At 30.9% G+C, this 26,006-nt stretch overlaps 1 protein-coding gene across 2 annotated transcripts; it reads right to left on the bottom strand.

Annotated features, from left to right (window-relative positions):
* Positions 1-3,643: 3,643 nt before the first annotated feature.
* On the bottom strand, positions 3,644-25,922 carry LOC148282320 (apoptosis-inducing factor 1, mitochondrial-like). 2 transcript variants are annotated; one of them, XM_088225264.1, is made up of 15 exons: positions 25,703-25,922; positions 25,474-25,619; positions 22,337-22,771; positions 17,319-17,394; positions 15,979-16,112; positions 15,748-15,878; positions 14,630-14,820; positions 12,423-12,608; positions 10,937-11,071; positions 10,012-10,091; positions 9,190-9,315; positions 8,086-8,259; positions 6,304-6,425; positions 5,421-5,616; positions 3,644-3,926 (listed from the first exon to the last, which is right to left on the bottom strand). In XM_088225264.1, exons 1-15 carry the CDS (start codon positions 25,785-25,787, stop codon positions 3,855-3,857), a joined length of 2,289 nt encoding a protein of 762 aa, XP_088081390.1. In that variant the 5' UTR covers positions 25,788-25,922; the 3' UTR covers positions 3,644-3,854. The 2 variants fall into 2 exon arrangements, with proteins under 2 accessions (XP_088081390.1, XP_088081391.1); XM_088225265.1 differs by having other exon boundaries at positions 25,474-25,616.
* Positions 25,923-26,006: the final 84 nt, after the last annotated feature.

Genomic DNA, 26,006 nt, shown 5'->3' with positions numbered 1-26,006 from the left:
TTTTCCATAGAATTAAGAATAGTCGAGAAGGAGCGTAGAATCATAATTGAATACATCGGACTGTGTCCAATAAGTCACCCACTATGCCTCACTTTCGCCACGCGCATCCGTGATGCCGTTGCGTAATGTTGCACGATGGGAAAAAATATAATTATAACACAAATGTAAGGTAAAAAAAAGCAATCTGTTAATTTATCTAAAATTTTATTGTGCACGCGGAAATATTGATTGACACAACAGAGTAGATAAGTAAAGGATTATTTAATAAGAGTAATTGAATTAATGAACTTTAAACTTAAAATATAAAACAAATTTTATTTTACATAAAACTGATATTTTTATATCATGTTAAATAATATTTGATGTTTTTAAGATAACATCGGTCAAATGTCCACCACAGAGTTGTTTAATCCGAGATCCAATTTTCATTAATTCTCTCATTAGATGAGCAAAGTAGGGTAAAAAAATTTACTACCCTGGCAACACTAACGAAATTTCCATTTTGTTTCTTCGACGATCTGACAGATGGAAAAATAATTAAGTTTTTAAGTAATGCATTTGTTATATGCACATTCATTTGCTAATTACACATGAAATGTGATTGCATCCTGTTTCTTTAAGATCCTAGCAGTATTTCTACACTTTAAAAGGACACAACACGGCATAGTTGAATTCAAATCAGGAGTTGCGTACTGAGCGACGTCTACAAAGAAACTAATGGGTCAAAACGTAAACCTCATTTATGAGTAGTTGAGTCGCCTTCTGTTTGGTGTGCGTATGCGGTTTCTGGACAATTCTTAATTCTATGGCATTTTTATTCAAAACATTGCTTTAATTTGATGGTTAATCCGATTATCATCTTGTCTCTCATTAATCTGGATAATTGGAGTTTTGCTGTAATCTTAAATGCATATATTTATTTTATTTACAGGAAAAAATCAAGACTATACAACATAAATAAAACAATTTGTAAGTTGTTAACATTATAAATGCTAAAATGCCATGTTACATTAATCTATGCAATAATACATACATGTATGTGCGTTGATCACTTTAAATAGTTTTTTTCATTCACAAGAAATCTATCAAAGCCAGTCTTTCTATCGCTCTACTTTAAAATCACAAGATTAACAATATTTATAGCTAGACATATTTTTAAGAATCATTCAATTTTTGTCAATTAGTTATTTCAAGTTTTTTTATTTGAATTTATAACTGTACTATTTAACGAAGCCAAAACAGATAAAAAAAGGTTCTTGTAGTATTTTGACCACTACGATTATTTAAAGCTTTAGATTGATGAAACAAAAGTTAAAGAGCTGAAACCTTTATTGATGCGGGTGACATTCATCTGACTGAATTATTTCACCTACATACTAGGCAGCGCGTGAAAATATTTTAATTTTTTTTACTTATTCTTGGACCAGTTAAGTCAACAATATTTTGAGTTTGGACAAATTTTGTAGACAAGGACTGGATTTCATCCCCTAGGGAGTTATTAAGATTAACATATTACAACAGAGATGGCATTTACAGGGCGTATGACCTGTCATTGCCTGGTTTAGGAGTCCACCGTGTAACATTTACCATTCTGACTATTTTTGAACTTTTATATTTCTTCATCTGTTAATTTTTGTGAAGCTAAAACTTTTATTGATGCTACCATAATACTATATGTTTAATTTTTTTGTCATCCACACGTACCCAGCAGATTAGTCTTAATATTTGACGTTTGTCAAAATATCTGCACCTTTACAAGCCATTTAAAGGGATTTCAACTTTTCTTTACATAATGATCACCAAGGCAAAAACCATAGATGGATGATCTATGGATTTCATAGGTATGTAACATCATTTTTAATTAAAATAAATCTACATAATTGATTATTTACTAAAGTGTTATACATATTTCCAAATGTCTAATAAACCTAGCAAAACTAAATAACAAAGGTAACATCAACAATTATTATTTAAATTAGAATTTTCAATTATAAAAAGTTATATCTAAATAATCTATATAGCAAAATGTCTCGCCTCAAAACACATTTGAATTTAAATAATTATTATATATTATTTATAGTGTTTATATTCTTTCAGAGAAAGTCTTCTCCAAGGCTTAAGTGTGACCATAGAAAATTCATGGATTATTTTAGTTCTCTGAACCCCTTCAATAAATAATAATTTTCCATTTCAAAACCTATTGAATAACTATGCTTTGAATCACTAAAATACACTGCTAAATTTGGACAGCATTGCCTACATTGATAATAAGAAATTAGTAATATAAACATTCTAATAGTAAACTTTTCCAAGATGAGTTTTTAAAAAATATTTTATAGTTGATATGTCAAGTTCATAACAAAATCACGGATGGCATAAGGATCTGTTCGGCATTTAAAAATATCGGAAAGAAATATAATATGCAAGCTGATCGCGCCACCTATCGGAAGATCGATATGCGCACGATTGACAGGTCACTGACCTTATACTGGGGTTCAACGCCTTATTTTTCTAATTTTTCTCGCAGTTAGGCTTGCTTGATGATGGTTTGAAATGTGTTCTTGTTACTTGAATAGTCACATGCGAGGTCACGATAAATTTGTACAACTAAATAGGTAATTGCACAGTGCAAGGATCCAATCGTCAAAATAACTTATTACTTATAAGCAATCACACGGCGATACACAATCACATGAACGTGGAGGCTGTCAGTGCCTGATTGCTGTAGAAAAAGGTATGTGCAACCACAAGACAAAAATACAATGTAAAATAATGTTGTTTTACAATAATTTACTTTTTATAATAGATGTTTGCACATCACTCTAGTAATCAAAAACAAAGTCATCAAGGCATAGACCCACGGAGCCGATCGTCGTTCTCAAAGTTTTGATGCAAGTTTTTATGTTCAATTTATAAAATAAAATAAATTTTAGAATTTAAAATATTATCAGGGTAATGAAAGGTTCAGCAATATTTTGTTAACTCGTTAATCTCTAGATCGTGAAAACAATGAGATAAAATACAAACTATTGTTTTTTCGTTATCAAACAACATTGTTCGGGATTTTTCACACATTCTATGCAAAATAGGCCGGGATTAAAGGAGCAAACTTTATAAATTTGATACAAACTTATCATGGTTAATCAATTTAACCATGGTTAATATTTGATTAACAGTAAAAATTTATGTACCAAACCAACGCTATTTTATTAAAGGTAGGATTTTTTATAGATTACATAAAGTTAGCTAAACATGTCAGAGATTTGGGAATATGTAATAGTAATTTATTCCCAAATAACTGACTAAATTTTCAAAAACAGTTTTTATAACACATAACAGAGACAATCATCTTGGAACAAAATATTTGTCAGAAATCTGTGCAGTATTTTTTTTGGTTAATTTTGCAAATTTTTACTTGATGTATTATACAATATAATTTCCTGTTTTAAATTAGTCTATAGGCATAGGTAATATGCAATTAATACTCGTACCAGGCACGTGTGCATGCAGATTCCGAACCAGAAAATGTATTTTTTATTGAGCCTGAAGGTTAAATAGAATCTTTTAGGCATATATGTATCATTAAAAGTAAAAACCTGATCAATTGCGGCAAAAATTGAAAATAAAGCTGACAATGGTCATAAAAATGAAAACATAAGATTTTATTTACAAAACATTCAAAATATACACGTTAATCACTTGTAGAATATGGGAAATTAGATTACACATTTAATTTACATGTAAATTATGTATAAAAAATGTATGTATATTCTCCTTATACATAACCGAATGTCTATCTGTAAATCTATTATCTGACAGAACTGTTCATTTGTAAATAATAATCACATTTTAAACTAATTGTCGTGGAGATCAAATAGTTTAGCCACTTCATTTAAATCCTCATATTTGCGCCTCTCGTTAAGAATCTGTAATAAAGAAAGCAACGGTCATTTATAATAATTATTTAAACTATGATTTTCTCAAAAAAGTGAAAATAAAAAATTAGCACAAGAGAACCCGGGGGTTGATTAAAGATGGCTACTTTTTATCCCAGAAGCCTATTAAATATGAAAAAGAAATAAGTAAATTTTAATTTAATATTGAATGCCGAGTAAATTTTCACAGTCAAGACAGCACCATCTAGTGGTTGAGTTTGAAAATTTGAGGTAGTTACAGCGCATGAGTCAGATCATGTGATGCAATGGCAATATTTCAGAAGAAATGCTGCAACTATGAAAAATAAATATTACTGCATATGTAATTTATTATATAAATAAAACACGAGTGATACTTTAATCCACAAATTTAGAATATCCAGTGACCGGTTTCATCGCTTTCGCGACATCTTCGAGACTGGTATCTTTATTAAAGAGTTAAATGTATTTATACAAAACAGAGGTAAGGATAGATAATTCAAAGTTATATGTAAGTAAATTAAATAAAGTTATTTATTATAATAAATTACAATGAACTTCCATCAAGAATTTTCACTTACAAACTTAAATGTACTACATATGTATTTAATTAATTTTCACTGATAGTCTTATCTTTAGTAGAGAAGTTTAGTATACTGTCTCGATATATATCGGTGATGAAGATAGTGTTTGTTATCGCCCCCCCTGATGCCTTGCAAAGTAGGTAAGCCGGGTTAAGGCTGAGGGAGGCACAGGAAGTGGCCCAGCCAACCGAATTGCCTTCACTGCATAGTTTTTTTTTTCAAACGCGGGTTAAAAATGAGGAATTCCACTGTTTTCTAATTTATTTTTTTCTATTAGCGTACTATTTAACTAAGCAAAAATATATATATATTTTTTTGTGCGCTATTTACAAAGATATGATTTTTTAAAGTTACATTTATCAAATACCGCGCCAAATGACTGTAATCAGTGTGTCACTTTTCAGTAGTGACGTCATGAAACGGTTGGCGTTCTTACTTTCACTGGCCGCGGTAAGTTGTATTTCTCCAGCCAATAACAAAACTGACAAGAATCTATGGAATATTGCTTTGATTACTTCATTTAGTTGATTGTAATTTGCTCATTTCTATGTTAAGGTTGTTTTTACGAACGTTTAGATTTAGAACTGTTTTAGACGCTGTTGAAATGTCAAAACTTTTCAATCACAAATTATACTCTTTTTTTTCTATGGTCAAAACGTTCCTTACAAAGTGCGGGGGCTTTAAGGCGGAAACGGGAAATACTACACGTAGATATAAGGAGTGACGTCATTATTTACGATTTTAAAATGAATACTATTTTTATCATTTTTTATTTATTTTTGCGTGCGTTTTTGAGATATTTCATCCTACTCCAAAATTTTTTAATATTCACGTGTACACGAAAACATTTTTAAAATTTAATTCCAGGTTGGGCTGGAATTCCTCATTGCGGATGTATTCATTTTTATATATCAAATCTCACCTGTCTAGCTATGTGCATTCTGTTGAAAACATTCCACAGCACAATTCCCACAATCATTTCATTTTTCAAATAGAAGACAATTCCTTTGTTGTACTCCTTGTCCGATTCATCTTTGCAAGTGTTGGATTTGCTATCTTCAGCTGGTGGCGCTGGTGTAACATTCTCCACTGTCTTAACCTCGCAGTTCTCATTTTTTCTAGAAGAAATTAGAATATTATATGTAAACTGTAATGGGCTTAACGAGCATCTTAGATTAGATTAAATTTGGCAAATCTATATTGCCAAATAAAAAGTTTATAGTGTTGTAAAATGGACACTTATTATCCCGCGATTAATATTAAAATAAAAAAAGTTAATGTCCAACTATGCATAACATATTTTGTACAAATTACAAAATTAGGTTAGGATAAATAGGCAGTTAACCATCGATATACATACATATCTTAAACAAACTGAAATCATCAATTGTTTCACCTTCTGAGACATTAAAAAAATATATATTTATAAATACATAATAAGGTACACAAACAGCAAAAAAAGATACAGAAAGTCAGATATTATGTTTCATATCTCTTAGACTGTGCTTAAAAAACCCTCTGCAAACGGTGGTGTAACGTGTCACATTAAGCGAAAGACAAGATATTTTGAAATACAGATACTGAAAATTAACACATACTGTTAAATAATCTATTTTCCATAATTTATTAAAATAATAATATAACTTAGGCCCGTTATAGCAAAATCGGACTTTATTAACACGTCATGCAATTTTTCAACAAAGTAATATCAATTTTCGTACGTTTCAATGGAATTCTTAAAAAAATATTGTTTGAATACAATAAAATAATTAGGTTAGTATTTATTGAATACAATTATAGTTTACTTTTGATTTTCCTCCAGATTGATTGCAAGTCCATCGTCGATGCGACTTGTATTTTGATGTTCTGTGATACCCTTAGCAAATACTGCTACAGTGGGGAGACAGGAGTTTACAACACCAATTGCCTGAAATAAAGACAAATTATAATACTAATCCATATAAAAAACACCTTCATGTTTAAAATAATCAATCAGCGTAAAATAATATGTTTAACGAGTGAAACATTTCCTATCCCTTCCTTACTGCCTTAATGTTTTCATGTCATTATGCCCAGCGAACAAGATTGTAATGTAACATATTTACCTAAGTAAAAAAAGCATGAATGACATTTTAATGTATTTTTTATTAAACATGTTTTATTCTCTAAATTTTTACAAAAGAAATGCATGACAAGGCGAAAGTACACATTAAGAAAAACGAAACGAATACCACATAAAAAAATAAATAAACCTCTTATGCTTGGTATTGGATAATAACATTTCCCTTTTAATCCCAAGGGACCGATCATTAGACTCAATTTTTTATAAAAATTTTGATGAATAATTTTTTATTGTAACTTTGAGCATTTCAATGTACAACTAAAATGAATGCTGTTTAACCGTATTCATTTTAGTTTTTATCTTGTTGAATATAGTTTTTATGAATTAATTTGGATTAGCGTGTTTACATTGAAATGCTCAAAGTTACAATAAAAAATTATGCGTCAAAATTTTTATAAAATCTGCATAAAATTTTTTTTTTGGAACCTTGACACCATTCCCGCAGATTCTTATGTAAAATGATTTCCTGAATCCGAATATAACCCCCGTTTTTCCCCATTACTAGCCGTTTTCAAGGGAGCTCCCCCTATTTTTTATAATAACACTTTTAATAATAATTGTATGACCGAATTTAATTTGGAGGGGTGAAAAGGATTATTTTAGCTGTAAAGAATAATAGAGGTGAGGTTGTCAATGAGCTGAACACTCTTTATCACCGGTGGTCATCACTTGATGGTCCATGCTGTGGCTCAAAGTCAGCGGTGGCGGAGTTAAAAAAGGTGGAGGGGAGGGGGGGTTCCACCCAAAACAGTGAGTTTTGGGGGCAAACAGGGGTCATATTCAGATTCAGGAGATCATTTTACATAAGAATCAGGAGAAATGGTGTCAGGGCCGATTTTCATGCAGACCAGTGCAATGCAAAATCAGAAAATAATTCAACAACAATAAAAACTGAGAAAAAATAGTATCCAAAATGAGCAATAATAGATAACTTTGACAAAATTTGTTCCTAAACACTTTATTATTTTTATTTCATAAGATTCATCATCATTTTCATCCTTATTTTCACACTCAGTAGTTAGTTTACTAAATACGTTGTAGTTCAATTATCTGTTAAATAAAGATAAGAAATGATGAAAAATCACAGTTTAAAAAACCTTTAAAATCAATATTTGACGTCCACCCCGTCAGGAATCAAATCGAGGACCTCAAAAATGGTGACCGAACCCGCCAACCACTTACCAACTCCACTCGATTCCTTAGTCAGAATTTTTATTAAGCAGCCATCGAATTGAATATACTCTTTCAGAGTTCAGGTTCTATTTTACACACAGAACTGTATTCTTCATCCGCCTGAGCACAAAGAATTTGTCAAATTTTTGATCAACAAATTTTATTGGTTGGTTGTGAAAAATGACTCGACAGCATCAAAGCCACCAATGTACTACGCATGTTCCAAATTTTTAAAATCACATATAATTTTTAATTTAAGTAAATTATTTATTAAAAACTTTTTCAAAGATACCTCATAGCCAACTTCTGGTCCCAAGTCACTCCAGAACATACTCTGATGCTTGTAGGATTTTGCTGCTCCAACCATGTTCTCTCCGGCCAATCGACCTGACACTACGGCGTGGTCATGATGTTCCACTCTGCGTCTTCCGAGGACAGGGTCGAAAAAGCATGCTGCGTCACCGGCCTAGAAATAATATTCAAACGGATATAAATATAACGTCTGTTGTCCCAAACACCATTTTGTTGAGTTTTTGTGCTGTAATTTCTGTTACTAAACAATAATACTAATAACTATTGTCAAATTATGTTTTCTGGCTCAATAAGGAAGTTTGGCATATTTTTATATTTGTATTACTGTATTATTTCACTACGCAACATTAAAAAAAAAACAAAGAAAAAACATGGAATGTCTTTAAAAGAAAAAGCAATATCAATGCAAGACATTACTGCACATCAGCCAATCAGTATTTTTTTTTCTTAAATGTGAGATCAATTCTCCTTTTTTGAGATGTGTTTAGGTATTTTATCGCAAATTTTCGGAATAATATTAGGGAGTTGAATATGTTGAAACTGGTTTTTTGTGAAAATTAATGCTTTATAAAAAAAATTGTGAGGAAAATGTTATTGAAAGTATTGTCCATAGCCAGTGACTGAATAATTTCACATACTAGGCAACGCCTGAAAACAATTACAACAATAAAGGTTTCAGTTCTTTAACTTCACTAAAATAAACAAATGGAAGAAATGAAGAAATATGGATGTTCAAACATAGGTAAAATGGTGAATGTTGCACAGTGGACACTTGAACCAGCCAATGACAGGTCATAAGCCCTGTAGATGCCTAGACTTCCATATTCCCTTTTCTAAGGTATTCTCCATCCCTGTTGTAATTTCTTAATGTTACATAATTAATTTTAGCGCCAAGTTTTGTACGAATTTATTTGTTGTAATATTTGTTTTATATGTGTACATTAGAAACAATAAAAATAAAGTTAGAACTGATTAAGATTCATTATTACTACAGCGGTAATAGGCTGTCAAGTACCGTAAATTGAAATAAACTAAAATGAAGATGATAATAAAATAAAACACAAAATGTAGGTATAGTACTTACAACATATAAATTAGTCCGAGCTTCTAGTTCAGCGTTGACGAGGAATCCTCCGAGAGTCGGGTCAACTTCCAGCCCGGAAGGTTCCGCTAAATGGGTGTTGGCTTCCGATCCTACCGCTACAATAACCTTCGAGAGACCAACAAACATTACAATATTTATTTATTTATTAACAGCGGTAGCCAATTTGTACATATGTATAACATAGTTAAAATATATAGTAGAACATAGTAAAGAGAAAGCAAATATGGTAAGCTGCAAGTAATCAATTATGAGGAGAATTCGCCCTTGGTGGAGGGAGTGTTTTCATTAGACATTGTACTAAAATATTTCAAAGAAAAAAATGAGGAAATGTAGGAGTGTGCGCCTCATGGTGTGACCATAAGGTGTGGAAAGGGAACGATGATGATGTGAAGTGTATTACAATGTTAATGTCAGTTTTGGCTATTTTGCAAAATGGCATATAGCACAGCACATTGTGTACACTTTGGATTGGCATAGATACATTACATTTTTTTAAATCTATACGTAGCTTATTTGACAATTTATAAATTTAATGTTTTTTAATCAAGTTGTCATCAAAATATGATAATTTTATAAAATATTTTCGGCTACAAGGAAATATCAGAGATAAATGTTTTTTAAAATTCAAGTTACACTTTATGAAAAAAAAAAATCCATGGTGACCAATATGGCGGAAATGGAACAAAGTGACCAAAGAGCAATGCTAGTCTTAGGAATAGACAGTAAAACCTCTAGAAAGTGTAATAATGGGATTGTTTCTCTTACATAAAAATAATTAATATTTTTTTCTTTTTAACGTACCACATCAGCATTAATAGCATTTCCATTTGACAATGATAGAACCACTTGATTTTTATTTAGCATTGCATCTTTTACTTCAACTGAAACAATTAAAAAATATTTTACATAAATATCCTAAAACGACAAAATTAATTATACTATTTGTTTTTTAATCTTTTCACCCTTTAAAGAACAGGTTCCCAACCAGTGGGGCGCGCCCCACTTGGGGGACATAGAGTGACCCACGGGGGGGCGCAAGAGTTCCAAAAATAAACAGCAAATTAAAAAATTATGCCATTTATCCTATTGTCGGTAAAGTAGCACTGCGTGTACTTTTGCCATTCTCAACTACCTATCTTTGTGAATGTGGTTTTTCAACTCTGTTAAAAATAAAGACAAAACAATGAAATAGACTAAATGTTGGAAATGATCTCCGCTGTGCACTGGCTACTATGAAGTCAAGGATTTACCAATTGATTAATAAAGTACAGTGCCAGGGCTTTCACTTATTGTAATGATAAATTTTTGTAAATTGATTATTTATCTGTCATTTGATTAAAAATAAACACGATCATTATTATTTTAATAGTTTGTTTATTTTACTTAAAATTGAGAATGATGACAAAGGAGGGGGGGGGGGGAAGAGTGATTTTAGGAGAAAGTTGGAGGAGGCGCGCATGGTAAGAGGAAAATTTCAGTTGTCATAAAGAAAATAGTGAAAATATGACACAGTTTGAGAATGGCCGCGTTCAAATAAGTATTAGTCTTAATTATCAAGGCATGAAGCGGTTAAATTGGTAGGCTAGAATTTTGTCTATTTTTTTGCATGAGAGTTTTTAAAATATTTTGTTCCCTATTTTTAACTCAAAATCAGATTTATTTTGAATTATGACTGTTTTATCGGAGGTCCAATTTGTTAAAATATTTTTTGATTAAGTCAACCTACCTCCAGGTACAACATTCACTCCTTCTTCGACAACTCGTCCGGTTGTCCACTCGGCCAAGTATTCCGGTAGTACGTGGCCCATGTTCCCGGACTCTTTGAATACTTGATGGACTTTGGTATTATGACCGTTCTTGACTGAAAGAAACAACACGGGAATTCACTGAAATATATTCTGGATGAAATAATATAGACAATGGAGATTTTATAATAACACGAACAGTTAGGTGAGTGAGTGATCGAAATGTAACAAAGAATCTATCATTCAAAACAATGTCATTCCATCATGCCACTCCAAAACTCAAAAATTGCATAGTGCATAGTAAAAAATATCAAGACATCATCTCGATTGAATGACCCTTTTGATTTTTTGAACTTTTTGACATCAATAAACACTACAATTTGTATGCAATGCCCAATTATTATTAGGGGCAGATAAAAAATTAAATGAAGATTTTCGATGCCACGGGAAATTTCATATAAAAATGTTTTCTTACGCGTGGTAAAAATTAGATCTTTTAATTGCATGGCAAAGTGTCATAAAAATGTATGAAAAAATAAACCAATCAAAGATTTCCTGCTACCGGGAAGCCAACTCACCTATCAGGACAACTCACTGATGAGAACTTATGATGTCATAGGCAGAGTAATATCAAAATCACAAAATTAAAAAAAATCATAGCGCTGATAATACAATATATAAAAATATATTTTAAACATGCTTTGGCTTAGTTTGATAGTCCATTAACAAAAAAACAAAAAAAAACCACTGAGCTTCCTCATTAAAAAAATAATGAATGTGATGTAATTCATTTAAGATGGCGTGAGCTAACTTAAAGCATAAATAGATCAATAAAAAATTGATGATGATAAAAAGATAGGTATATTTTAACATGTAATTTAATAAAATTATTTTTTATTAATATAATTAAAATGCAGTTCCACCTAGAAATGTCAGTAGAAAAACTCAATTCATTAATTTATTATATATATAATAAATTACAATGAACTTCCATCGAGAATTTTCACTTACAAACTTAAATGTTTCAATTCATTAATATTAATAATATAATTAAACAGAAACAAATTAACTATTGACATAGAAATTCTGTTCAAGCTGCAAGAGACTCAGCCCCGATTCAAAGCCACTGCAGCCAGGATTGGAAATCTCATTTGGAAGCCTATTATAAATGTTCGCATAGATATAAGAGATTAAAACTGTACAATGAGTTACTTGAAGAAATAAAAGAAATGGAAAGCCTTAAAATACTTTAAATTAATTTTTAAAAATACGTTCTAGATAAATTTTGATATCAAATTGTAATGTTTTTTTTATGTCAAATATCATATTGATAAGGGGTTTTCTCAAAATCATCAATAATCTACAGCTGTAAGCGCATCATAATAAAAGGTCTGCAACTTTAGATGCCTGAATAGTGGTCTATAATGAACATCCGTTGGATGGTAATGATGAATATAAAATATTTACATTTCCTAGCAAGAGAACACGCTAATTCGGACCCCAAGAAACCCCCACCAACAATGGCCACAGAGTTTACATTCTCCAGGCGTTGCCACAGGGTCTCTAGATCCTGGATGTTTCTATACGTGAGGACTCTCTCCTTCACCGAGTCCGGGGCATCTTGAAACACCGGGAGGGATTTCGGTCTGGATCCTACGAACGATAAAACAAATTATGCTTGACCACATATATAGTGTTTGGTAAATTACCTACACTTTTTCAGTAATGATTCTGGGTAGAAATAGGGATTATTTATTTTTGACCAAAGCCAGATTTACATCGAGTCAGTTACTGAAGTCAGTAACTGGGGGGGGAGCGGACTGACTTCAAAATAAACACTGGGAATATTGAAGTCAGTACTGACGCGACAGCGTTGTACTGACGTGAAATCGATTAATACGATAGCAATACCGAGTCAGCACTGACTTGCCTTGTGTTTGAAGTCAGTAACTGACTCAATGTAAATCTGCCTTAACAAACAGCACTTGTATAATATCTTTGATGGGCGGACATAAGAGTTTAACTGCAAAAGTGTAACTTTTCAGGAGAGCTAAAAAGCGTTATTGTGAACCCAATTATTTAGCTATAGAACTCATATTTTGCTATATTTTTATTGAAGATTTACAAATCATTTAATCTGTGAAATATTCCAGTCATGCTATTTGAACCATTAAAGATGGTACAGAAATGGGTCATATGCTACTAGAACTAACTTATACTATTTGTACCACTCAATGAATTATAGAATGAGTCTACTTATATTACCTAGACACTGAAAATATGACACAAATGCGTCTACTTATTTTATTAAAATTGAAGTTGTTTATTTATGTTTTGAGTAGTCGTATAAGTGTACTGTTAATACCATTGATGCAGGCATACACAAAGAAAAATTTCTCATATGAGGGTATAAGCAAACTTAGAAATCTCCACCAAAAATGGAAAATTAGTTATTGATGCCAAAACAAACTATACACAAAAACCTACCTACCTAAATAATAGCGTAATTCAAAACAGTCTCAACTATAAATTTCAAATTTCAATTATACTACTTGACATTGCAAACTTAGCATTCTCCATTGAGTTAGTGAAGCATAATTAGAAATCTCACAATTCTTTTTTCAAAGTTTTTCGCAAATATCTCCTTCAATGGAGATTTCTAAGTTTGCTTCTAATATCCTCATATATTTATTTTTATTATTTATTTATTCTATTATTATCATTATATTATTACATACACAAAATTATAATTTATGTAAAGTTGCTTTGACTGTCTAACTAGGGTTATTTACCCCGTTCTAAAACAGTCAAAAAATATAAAAAAAACAGTAATCAATATATAGAAACAGTTATAAAGATACAGGACAAAGTGAAAAACAAAGTAAAAAATGAAGTAAAAACATGGTAAAAAATGTAGTAAAAACATAGTAAAATTGTAGTAAAAACATAGTAAAATTGTAGTAAAATTGTAGTAAAAACATAGTAAAAATGTAGTAAAAACATAGTAAAAAATGTAGTAAAAAAAACGTAGCAAAAAAAAAATTTATAAAAACAAAGAAATAAATGCAGTGAAAACATAGTAAAAAAAAAAACATGAAAATATATAAATATGTCTATAAAAATATTTTGAAACTCAGTAAAATGCGAACTAAAAACAGAATACATAGTAAGAAACATATTTAAAGTCATAATAAAAAAATGAATGTATGTTGTATAGCAAAAAGCATATTTAAAGAAAGAAAAAAAAAAAAAAAACAGCATATTAAAAAATAAAGTAAAAGATGTAATAAAAATATTATATGTATAAATATATTATAAGAAATCATCCTTCTTAGGATGGATTGCCTTAATATAAAAAATATATATATATTATATGTATTAGAAGCCGTACCTACATAAATTTCACTGAAGGCATTTTTATAATTCACCATGATGTCACATAAGTCAACAAAAGAGACGAGACATGGTAAATTGAAAATAAAAAACAGAATTTTGCTATGTTTTTTTTGTACCTGTACTTTAACACATGTATCTCATCTCTTGCTTGATGTATTAAAGTCTATTGAACCCATTCAGGAGAAAAAAAATTGTATCAATATCTCGAAAATTAAAAAAATGCAATGAGCCCATTTCAGCCATGTATCCTTCACGTGTATTTTGATTGAGGTACCTACCTGTAGCAATAAGGCACTTTTCGTATTCTATAGTGAAGTGGCTGTTGGTTTCCGGATCCTCGATCTCCACCTTGTTGGCGCACGGATCCACCTTGGATACGACCCAACCCGTTGCCACCACCACGCCTCCGTGAGGAGCGCTGTCCAGCTCCGGCATGTTGAGGTAGAACTCGGAGGGCTCGTAAAACAAGCTGGAAAATGAACCTGTTTGTAAGTATGCAGTGAGGTTCAATATTTTATTTTATTGCTGTCATCATCATTCCCACATGGATTTAATTAGGTTGTGGTCCTGTGGCTAGTGTCGCGGAACTCACGGACCAGATGTCCGAGGTCCGATATCCACTAGAGTGGGTAGACCCCTAAGTTTCTCAGATTGTTTAGGTAAACTTCAATCAATGTACCTTTACATCTTTAATTCCAATCCATAAGTACTTCATAAGCCTGTCAATTGGCTTTAAATATTAATAATAAGAAACAATGCTTTGAGTATGCCCAAATGTTTGATGACAGGCTAAATTTCCTCCTTAGGGAGTTATTAAGATCTAAATTTGGTGCACTGTTGTAAATGTCGACAATGTTTCTCAGTGATTTATTTACTAAATTCACATTTTTTTAAGTATGAATTATCATTAGTATCAAATAGTCTTGAAGTCTCAAAACATCTCAAAATTTTGTTTCCGAGTTTCGTCTCAGTCTGGAGACTCAAATTTGTGTCGAGACTGAAAGCCCTACCCGCCTCACACATTCTTAGCATCTTTTACATTCATACAGCTTCTCATACATGCCCTTCCATTGCGTCTGCTATTATTATTACAGCATGTAAATTGATAACTTAACCCAGCTGATGACAGATCATAAGCTCTGTAATTGTCTAGACTTCCATATTCTCAACAGCTTCACTTCTGCGTAAAAAATATACATATGTACAAATAAATAATAAATCAAATAAAAAATTCTAGTGGCCAGGTTTGTCTCAGGTCTGAAAAGGATAAAAACTTATACCTAAAGTCCTGCTAAATTGTAAGTATGTGATTTGTCGGCTGGTTCTTATTATAAATTTCTTACCTAATAAATTTCACCAATTCAAATTATGAATGTATCTTTAAAAATTATATTACCTTCTTTCTTGTCCATTCCATTGTTTGAAGATCAGTTTATCTGCTGGTGGAAGCGTTTGCTGATGCCAAATTTCTTTGGATAGAGGAGGACGCATGTATGGAAGCGAATTTTCCGATGAAATTACCAAAACCTACAAGAAAATGGTTGTTGATAATGTTTCAATTATTTTTATAACCTATAAATACGATTAAACCCGCGGTAAATTTGTATTATATTGTATTCGTAACAACCTTTGCTTTGGGGTCTCGTGATTTTATAGCCCGAAACGCAGTGAAGGAAGCGGTGCCACCTCCAATCAAAAGGTAGGGTACTTTAGCTGGAAAGTCATTTTTGCAGGCAGGTTTGCGTATTATTTTTGATTTAGCTGAAACACATATACGAAAAAATTATAGTTTACAGGTCAATAAAAATGATTACAAAGATCAGATAATTTAGAAAAATCAGATAATTAAGAAAAATTAAAAATATGTAAAAAAAAAACATTTTAATCTTGACATCGTTAATTAATGACCAATTATAGTAGGGCCAATTTAATAGGTCACATTTGACATTTGTCGGTTTTAGCTTCATAGTGAGGTAACCTGCTTAAAAACATTGATTAAAGTGAATAAATTGATTCGGACTTCAAACATAATATATGTGAATTGAATTCAGATGCTATGAAAAAGTACTTATAGGTACTGTAATTTTATTTTAAAAATCATAAGTCGAATCCCTGTCCCATTATTATTTTCTATTGTAAATTTAAGGAACAAAATAAGATAAGTACATAATTTAACAAAACTATCAACATTCGATTTTTCTGGGTAACATCCCTAGTGTTTAAAAAGAAAAAGGGTTCACCGATGCAACATTGTAACGACGTTTTGAACAGAAAAAGTTTATTATGTTTAGAATGGTTTATTAGTGAAAGTAAATCATAAAATTACCTTCTTTTGTCATTATTACAATAAATATGTAATCGTAATTGAAAAAAGTTAAGCAATTGTGCAGTTCTCAATTCGAAAAAATAAATAATATTTTATTACCGCCCTTACAAGGTTATGTTGTTTAATTTTGATGAAATTGGCCCTACTATAGATGTTTAATGTAATGTTCTATTAAGGGATGTGCTGACCCAAATTAAGTCCACAAATAAATGTTAGCAAATAATTATACATAATATGTAACCACTTACTGACACTAACATGCAAATCCCAATTTACGCATTCATCATAGTAGTTGTACAAAAATGTGAAACCAACCTGCTGATGGGATGTATGCTATTAGAAGCTGACACCAACGAGGAATAATTATATATTTTTTTATTTTGAGGGAAAAAAATGGGAAGGGAGGAAGGAAGGAGTATGAATTTACTAGGTGACGATTACATGTTCCATTGTACACAGCGCACATTGGTGCCAGTTTCTAATAGCATGTGCAAGGTGTATAGTGGGATTTGCATGTTAGTGTAATTGATGTCCTGAGGAAGAGGCCGATATGTCTGTGTATGGGGAAAAAATATAAGGAAACACCAAATTTGTCTAAATAATTTATAAATATTGAAATGTGATTATCTAACTGAACTTACTTTTTTTCTTTTCATCTTTTAGTGAACGTTGTGATTTAAGAGTTTCCTCGCCGCCAAACACCCCAGCATAGTATAACTGAAAATAAAAACGTTTCGTTAACACAGGCTGCGCAAAATTTTATTGCTATATCGGCCATCGAATGGCATTAAAATTTTGCTAAAAATATATTGTAGAAATTATAAATGTATTGAAAAGAAAAATATTTTATTAAAAAAAAACATAATGCCATAACTAAGGGTTTAAACTAAAATATTTGAAAAAAAAAATTTACAATTAGTAGGTATGTTGTGTGATTTAAAATGCTTGTATTTCTTATTTAAATTTATCCAGCCAGTCTGCAAGCATTTGGACATAATCAAACATTGTTGTCTTGTATTTCTTCTTAAAACCCAAAATTTAAGCTTTTTAAAATAAATTTCCTGATCATTACAACTAATTTTACTTAAGTACTTATATGAGAACCAATGTACCTAAGCTTAGTCTAAATTTCAAGAGGTGTAATCTGCCAGTCAAAAAGTAATTATATTTTAATTATATAGATGAAAACAACTGGTCTTGAAGGCGAACTTAAAGTTTACAAAGCCATGTATGAAAAAATGTCCGCACAGCAAAATACCTTCACTAGTATGTGTGAAGCAATATCGGAAGTCGACGAACGTAAAGAGAGGTCGAGGAATCTAATTATATGTAACGTACCGGAAAGTACAAAGCCAACGGAAGTCAGTAGATTGATGGATGATGAAGCTATTGTATCACAAATTATCTCAGATATTGATGAAAAAGCAAAAACACTTATTATCAAAACATTCAGGATCGGGAGAAAACTAGATAACAAACCGAGGTCTATAAAAATACAATTTGACAGTACGGAAATATCAAGAACTGTCTTTAGCAAACGCCGTTTCCTGAAAAATAATTTTAAAATTTTTCAAGATTCCACACCTACGCAACAAAAATTTCTTCAAAACCTTCGAAAAGAACTTGAAACCCGAAATGAAAAAGGTGAAAACCTTACGATTAAATATGTTAACTCCATCCCTAAAATAGTACCTAACTTTCAAAAAAACTGAAGAGCTGCAGCATAAGAACATATTATCAAAACACCCGTGGAATTCGTACTAAAATCAATGACCTTAGAGCTCTTTTACCATCATACAAATATGACGTATTTGTATTTACAGAAACTTGGTTAAACCCATCCTTTAAATCTGCAGAGCTAGGTTTCACCAATCACAAAATCTACCGCTGTGACAGATCTTCAAAATCAAGTGATAAAGCACGTGGAGGAGGAGTACTAATAGCTGTTAACAAAGACATTACATCTAAAATTATTAAAACAAATAACACGAATCTAGAACAAATTTTCATAAAAATTGAAACCTCCGCTGAAAACATAATTCTAGGAGCAATATACATTCCGCCACTCTCAGATGTAGAATTGTATAGGCGCCACAATGAAGATGTTGAATTTCTCTCTTTAAAATACAACACCTCAAAAATATTTCTAATTGGAGACTACAACCTTCCAAATCTGATTTTTAAATCTAGTGACAATGGGGTTATCAATAATGAAAGTGAAAATGACTGTGCAAGAGAATTACTGGACATGGTGAACTTTCTTAATTTATTCCAACATAATTTTATTTATAACATTAATGGACGTCTTTTAGATTTAGTTTTCTCAAATTGTCCTACAATGCTTGTTGAAAAATCGAATGAACCACTTTTACCCGTGGATAATCATCATCCTCCTTTACATTTTAAACTTAAAATCAACCCTTATAAACCTAAACTACATGAAACAAGTCTCAACTATAAATCAGCAGATTTTAAATCTATAAAAGAGCAATTAGAAATTACAGATTGGTCGTTTTTATTTGATAAAAATATTGAGCAGTCAATCACTAACTTGTACAAAATCTTTTTTAACCTTATTAATTTACATGTACCATCTTTTATACCTAAGATCAGAACTTACCCAGCATGGTTTTCAAAAGAACTTGTAGATTTGTTGAAAACAAAGAGGTATCTACACAAAAAGTATAAACAAACAAAGTGCATCGTTGACTATATTGAATTTGGAAATACTAGAAAGAAATCAAAAGAATTATCAAAATTGTGTTATGCAGCTCACATAACTTTTTTAGAAAATACCGCTCTGAAATCAAAAAATTTGTGGAAATTTGTAAATAAACTTAATAAAGACAGTACTGACATTCCTCCAGAATTACATTTTGATAACAAAATTGCTAATAGTAATGAGTCAATAGTCAATCTATTTGCTGAATTTTTTAAAGATGTCTACAACCAAGAAATTCTTGATGTAAACATACCGTCATATAGTTACCATAAAACTACAAACTTATCTAGATGCCAAATCACTTATGATTCTTGTATTGCCAAATTACTTTCTTTGGATGTTAACAAATCTGCCGGTCCTGATAACCTCCCTCCAATTTTTCTCCAGCAGTGTGCCCATTCTATTGCTGGTCCACTTACATTATTGTTCAACCACTTATTAACTAAGGGATACTTTCCGAGTTTTTGGAAATCAAGTTTTGTTGTCCCGATCTTTAAAACAGGTGATAATACTAATATAAAAAATTATCGTCCTATCTGTATTCAATCTACAATATCAAAACTTTTTGAGTCATTAGTATTGGATCAAATTTATCCAAAATTACTAGATTTGATAGAACACAATCAGCACGGTTTTGTGAAGGGTAGATCTACCGCCACGAATCTACTTCTGTACCAAAATTATATTGTAGAGGCATTTACTAGAAAAAAACAAGTTGACAGCATATACACTGATTTTTCGAAGGCATTCGATAAGGTGTCTCATAAACTTCTTTTAAGGAAATTACAAGCGTTGGGGATAGAAGGTAAATTGTTGGAGTGGTTTTCATGTTATTTACTTAATAGAAAATTACATGTTAAAGTTAATTCTACAAAATCACAACCATTTTACGCTTCTAGCGGCTTACCACAGGGAAGTCACTTGGGACCAGTACTGTTTTTACTTTTCATAAATGACATTGTTTCCATTTTTGAGGATGTAGAAGTTGTCTTGTTTGCAGACGACATAAAAATATATAAGGAAATATCAAATGTTAATGATTGTAAAACACTTCAGTTAAACTTAAATAAACTAAATAGTTGGTGCATACAAAATAATTTGTTTTTGAATGTAAGTAAGTGCAAATCAATTACTTTCTGTCGTAAAAAAAACCCTATTATGTATGAATACACTATAAATGATATATTGCTCGAAAAAGTGAGCGAAATTAGAGACCTGGGTATAGTGTTTGATGTAAAATTAGATTTCGTTAATCATATTAACAACATAACGAACAAAAGCATGAAAACATTAGGTTTCCTGCTTCGCACTGTCAAAGATTTTAATTCACTTAAAGTAATAAATATTTTGTATGTAGCACTAGTTCGCAGTCAGTTAGAATATAATTCCATTGTGTGGTCTCCTCTGTATAAATTACACATTAAGAACATAGAGAGAATTCAAAAAAAGTATTTGAGATTTGTAAATTTTAAATTAAATATTCCCTTAGATAACATAAATTACACGTATTTATTAGACACTTTAAATTTAATTTTATTAGAAGATCGTAGAAAAATAAATGACCTCCTTTTTTTATTTAAAATTTTAAATTCGGAGCTCGATTGTTGTGAACTCCTGAATCTCATTAACTTCAAAATACCTAATCGAGTCACTAGAAGTACGGAGTTGTTTGCAACTACGAGTACATACGTGGGTACTAACTATGCACGACACTCTCCGATTCCGCGTTTACATTCCTTAGCCAACAAATTTACTTGTGAAATAGACATTTTTAATACGACAATTATTAATTTTAAAACGTTCTTAAATGCACTGTTTGAAGCAAATTATTAATGTCGTAATAAAACTTTCTTTTTCATACAATTCTTTCTCTGTTTTTGATGTGTATTATTATTATTATCTTATCTCTTTCTGATATTAATTTATCAAATATTTTTGTGTACCGTATATTATATTATTTTCACACATATACTTACTGTTAACTAATTTTCATTACTTGTTTTTAAGATTAATTTGTTAATAACATTTTTTTTATACGTATATATGTATGTGTATATATGTGTGTATATATATATTTAGAATTCTTAACAAGTTATTTACAATTTGTTTTTTAATTTTAACATTGTTCTTATATTCATATTTTTAATCTTTTTTTTTTATGCAAAGTTTCGCTTTTTATTTTGCATTGCAGTTTGCTTTTTATTGTTTCTACATGTATATAAAATCTTTTTTTATTTCTTTTAATGTGTTGTGTATTTTTACAATTATTACTTTCTTTGTTTGTAGTTACCTGTATATTTATTTTTACACTTATAAATATATGATAATGTATTTATTTTTTTGTTTGAATTCTTTACAAGTTACTTACAATTTGCTTTTTAATTCAATTACTTTTATTATATCCATATAAAATTATTTTTTCTTTTTACTATGTAAAGTTTCACTTTTTATTTTGCATGGCAGTATGCTTCTTATTGTTTCTAAATGTATTGTTTATCTTTTAAATTTTTACGCACTATGTTTGTACTTAACTGTATATTTTTTGTAAATGCCCCTTGGGCGTATTGTAAAATTAAATAAATAAATAAAATAAATAAATAAATAAAACATTTAAACATAATTTTTATCAGATTTCTATACCTTAGAAAATAATTGTTTTATTCTAACATTCATTAGCTAGATTTTTTTAGTGGTGCGATTTTGAAAGAATAGTGCATTAGAATGGCAAAATCGTATGATTTCCTTACTTTTTATCAGACTACAGCCTTGATGGCGCATTAGACATAAAGGCTTTCACCGTCAATGGACACCTTTTAAAGTCTTATTTCTATAAATATATGTTGTAAGTGTGCCTGTACTTTACCACTGCATGTAAAAGCCCTGTGGGTGTTAATCATAATTTAAAATATAATACAAATTCAAATATGGGGTACTTACTCCTCCGAGAGACGCGACTCCAACCAGCAGAGCAATCAGGATATTCTTGAGATTAGATGGAGGATTAGGGGGGAGGTGTGGAGGCGGGGGCGTTTTTGGACCACAGACACTTGGAGGGGTAGGTTTTGGTGGGCATGGACTAGGCGGACAGGGGTCAGATTGGCTCGTTTTAGGCGGACAGGGGTCAGATTGGCCCTTTTTAGGTGGGCAAGGTTCTGATTGGCTTGCTTTGGGCGGCCAGGGGTTTGATTGACTTGTCTTGGGCGGGCAAGGTTCTGATTGGCTTGTCTTAGGCGGGCAGGGGTCATTTTCGCTCGCTTGAAGTGTGCATGGACTGGGATAGATGGGCTTGGGTTGGGTGGGGTTTACAGGGGGGCAGGGCTGCGGAGGGAGGGGGGGTGTACTCTTGGACCCCTTCTCTCGATACTGAACAATCTGTGAATTGTAATTTTGGCATAATTATTTTTTTCATAATAATATCATCAACAGAAATTTAAAATGCAGTAAGGGACACGTGGACAGGTGTATGAGATAAAAAAAAAGAAAATACAGTATATAGTGTATAGATTAGCACGTTCGCCTACCATACTTAAAGTCCTGAGTTTAAATCTTGGGAAAGTCGGTATGAAATATTTGTTTATAAGGTGGTTTTACACTGCAACATTTCATTGTCCCTGGACTGTCCCCTAAAGTATAAGACTTATCACCTTACTTTCCATATAACGGTGATGATCTAGAAACGCTGCGATTAGGAGTACCAATGCAGTGCTCTGTACACCACTGGATGCAGATAGGGAAATTATGATTTAAAACTTCAGCTAATGATATGTTAATACACTAGTACAGCTGTCGGAAAACTCATTAGTCAAAAGAGCCAAAGATTTAACAATAAAAGTTTCCTTTGAGAGCCAAATTCCTTAATGTTTTAAACTGTTTCTTCTGTAATGTCAACATACCTTAATAATATGGTACGTGTATAAGCAGCAGAAAATATGCATATCGGCTCTCCATTTCAACTAGAAATTCTTTAAATTGGCGATGATAAAAAGCTTTAGCTAAAATTGTGACGAGTATATTGATTATAAAAACATTTCTTCTGGAAATGTCTGCGCACAAAGCGGTTCTTGTTAAATGATGCAATGGTAAAGAAGTATATTGTGATTAATTTTTGACTTCAAAATATTAAAAAAAAAACATTTTGTCCCATCTGCATCATTGAAATAATTTTATTGAGTTTAATATGATGTTTTTCCATCCATTTAATGACAGCATTTGCAATATTCTCGCCGCATGTTGGAACTTTTAGTGGCAATAATCCTTGAAGTTCTTTTTTAGAACCGGTAGACAAAATAAATCGAATGAAGGTGAAACTTGCACGGTCAAGTGGCTAAAGAGCCGCATGTGGCTCGCGAGCCGCAGTTTGCTGACCTCTGCACTAGTACAGTGAAACTCCAATTATCCGGATAATTGAGTGATAAGATGGTCAATGATAACAGATTAAGTAAATTGAAATAAGAGAATCTGTAATAAAATAACATTATTTTTGACCACTAATTTTTTTTTTTCCACCGACTGGTTTCAAAACAAACAAGCTTCTTCGTCAAGGTTTACGTAAGTAATGGATTCTTTCCTATTTTATTTTTATCATGTTTACTAAATAATATCATTTGAATAAATCCGTAGCATGTGACAACAGAATAAATTGTTTTAATTAAATTATAAATTTAAAAGCTTCAAATAAATTTATTTAACAATAGAATCACTATGTAAAGCGCCCCTGAGGTATTATATTACGAAAATGGCGCTATTTAAGTTATCCATAATAATAATAACTACACCTAAACCTTGACGAAGAAGCTTGTTTGCTTTGAAACCGGTCGAAGAAATAAATTAGTGGTTAAAAACAAAGTTGTCTTTTTTTTTTATTATTTATTTATTTGACGGACTTATGCAGTCCATTTTAACGTTGGTAAACACAATTTCTTATAATAAATACAGGCACTTATAAAACGAAATACAACGAAATAAAATTAAAGCTAGGACAAAAAATAAAAAATTACTACCTCAAGACAAGATCCGGTCTATCTTAGTTATTTTTTAAATCTATAAAGAATTACATCACAAAAGTCCAGATCTTGTCTCGAGTTTACAATCCGACACATTCGGGACATTGCTCCATGCAAGCCATGAATTATAATGAATAACCACAAAGTTAGTGCTTCAAATATAAAATTTATAAGAGAATCTGTAATTGGCTCATTGACTAGATTTTATATATTTTAATTAATATAAAACAGTGGACCACAGGTAGAGATTTCCATAACAAAATAATAGAAATAACAAAGGTTGGGAGTTGTGCGCTCTAATTATATTATTGAACAGATCCAACAACAGGACATTATCGAATATTAATTTTGTACATTAATCTGTATATTGCTTATCTACTTTCCTTCCATACTTTTGTTTGCTTATTATATATTTTGATATTAAGGTTTATTTTTTTATTTATTTAATTTAGTACTCATTTGGTTATATTATTTATGACTTCAATTTTTTACTTTGTAAACCATGTCTCAATTGTTTTTGTATTATATTCTGATGATCTATTATTTACATTTGATTATTTTTAATGTTTTTTATTGTTTTATTCGTATTATTTATACTTTATATTTCTGGATAGTGATTTTATTGTATCGCATGAGATCACAATTGAATTTATTTTACTATGTATTTTTTCTTGTTTATTATTATGACTTAACACGGGCACAGCCTTAAAAGCCATAATAAGTTCATGAGTTTGTAAATAAACGTAATTTTAAATTAATAAATAAATACATATTGTATTTGGAATATAACATAAATCTATAAGGCCTACAACCAATATTAACACAAAACTAGGTTACATAAAACAGAGATACAAAAAATCATAAAAGTAAAAGAAATAAACTGTCTTCTACAAATTATGTACCATCTAAGTTGTAAAAAAATAGATTATTTAATTACCGTTTTATACTGGTTAGATATATTGGTATTTTTCCTCGGCCGCTTGATAAGGAATTTGAGAAGGTTAATTATATTTTTAAATACATTTGAGTCATAATTTTAATTTGGTTTCATTTTATAAAGATTAGACTTACCTTTTGTATTTGAGGATTCAATAAAGAAGTAACATTTGTGGATTCACTGCTATTTTTTGTATTCTTTCGTAATATTTCTTCACCGAAAGGGGTCCCTTTCTTCCTGCTCCCAGATGCAAAGTTTGCCGACGAGAAAACTATACCTATTGTAAAAAAATACCACAAATGTACAGTCTAATCTAAGACGTGTTTATAACAACAGTTATTTCGGAAACATTTGAAAGCATACCGTTCGGCGATTTAGCGAAAATCAGATGAGATGATTTTTTGATTGATCTAATACTATTTCCAGTAAAACTTGCGTAGCGTAACATTTTACTATTTACGAATAGAGTATCTAAGAAATATCAAGTAGTAGATTTACAGGATCATTTTATTTTATATAAATGGTTCATTAATATTGAATAATTTCAAAAACAGGCGAATCTTGAAGTTCCGAGCTCACATACAGATTTTTAGGTTAGAAACTGTATAGAAATTGTCTTGAATTGTCCACAGACTACGAATTGTCCATTGTAGAAGTGAAGAAGTGT

Source organism: Micrasema longulum, unplaced genomic scaffold, assembly GCF_059751315.1.
Source record: "Micrasema longulum isolate JH-2025_06_02 unplaced genomic scaffold, ASM5975131v1 h1tg000340l, whole genome shotgun sequence".
Lineage (NCBI taxonomy): Eukaryota > Metazoa > Arthropoda > Insecta > Trichoptera > Brachycentridae > Micrasema > Micrasema longulum.
Note: the sequence above shows the minus strand (reverse complement) of the source record. Positions and strands in the feature narration are given on the sequence as shown.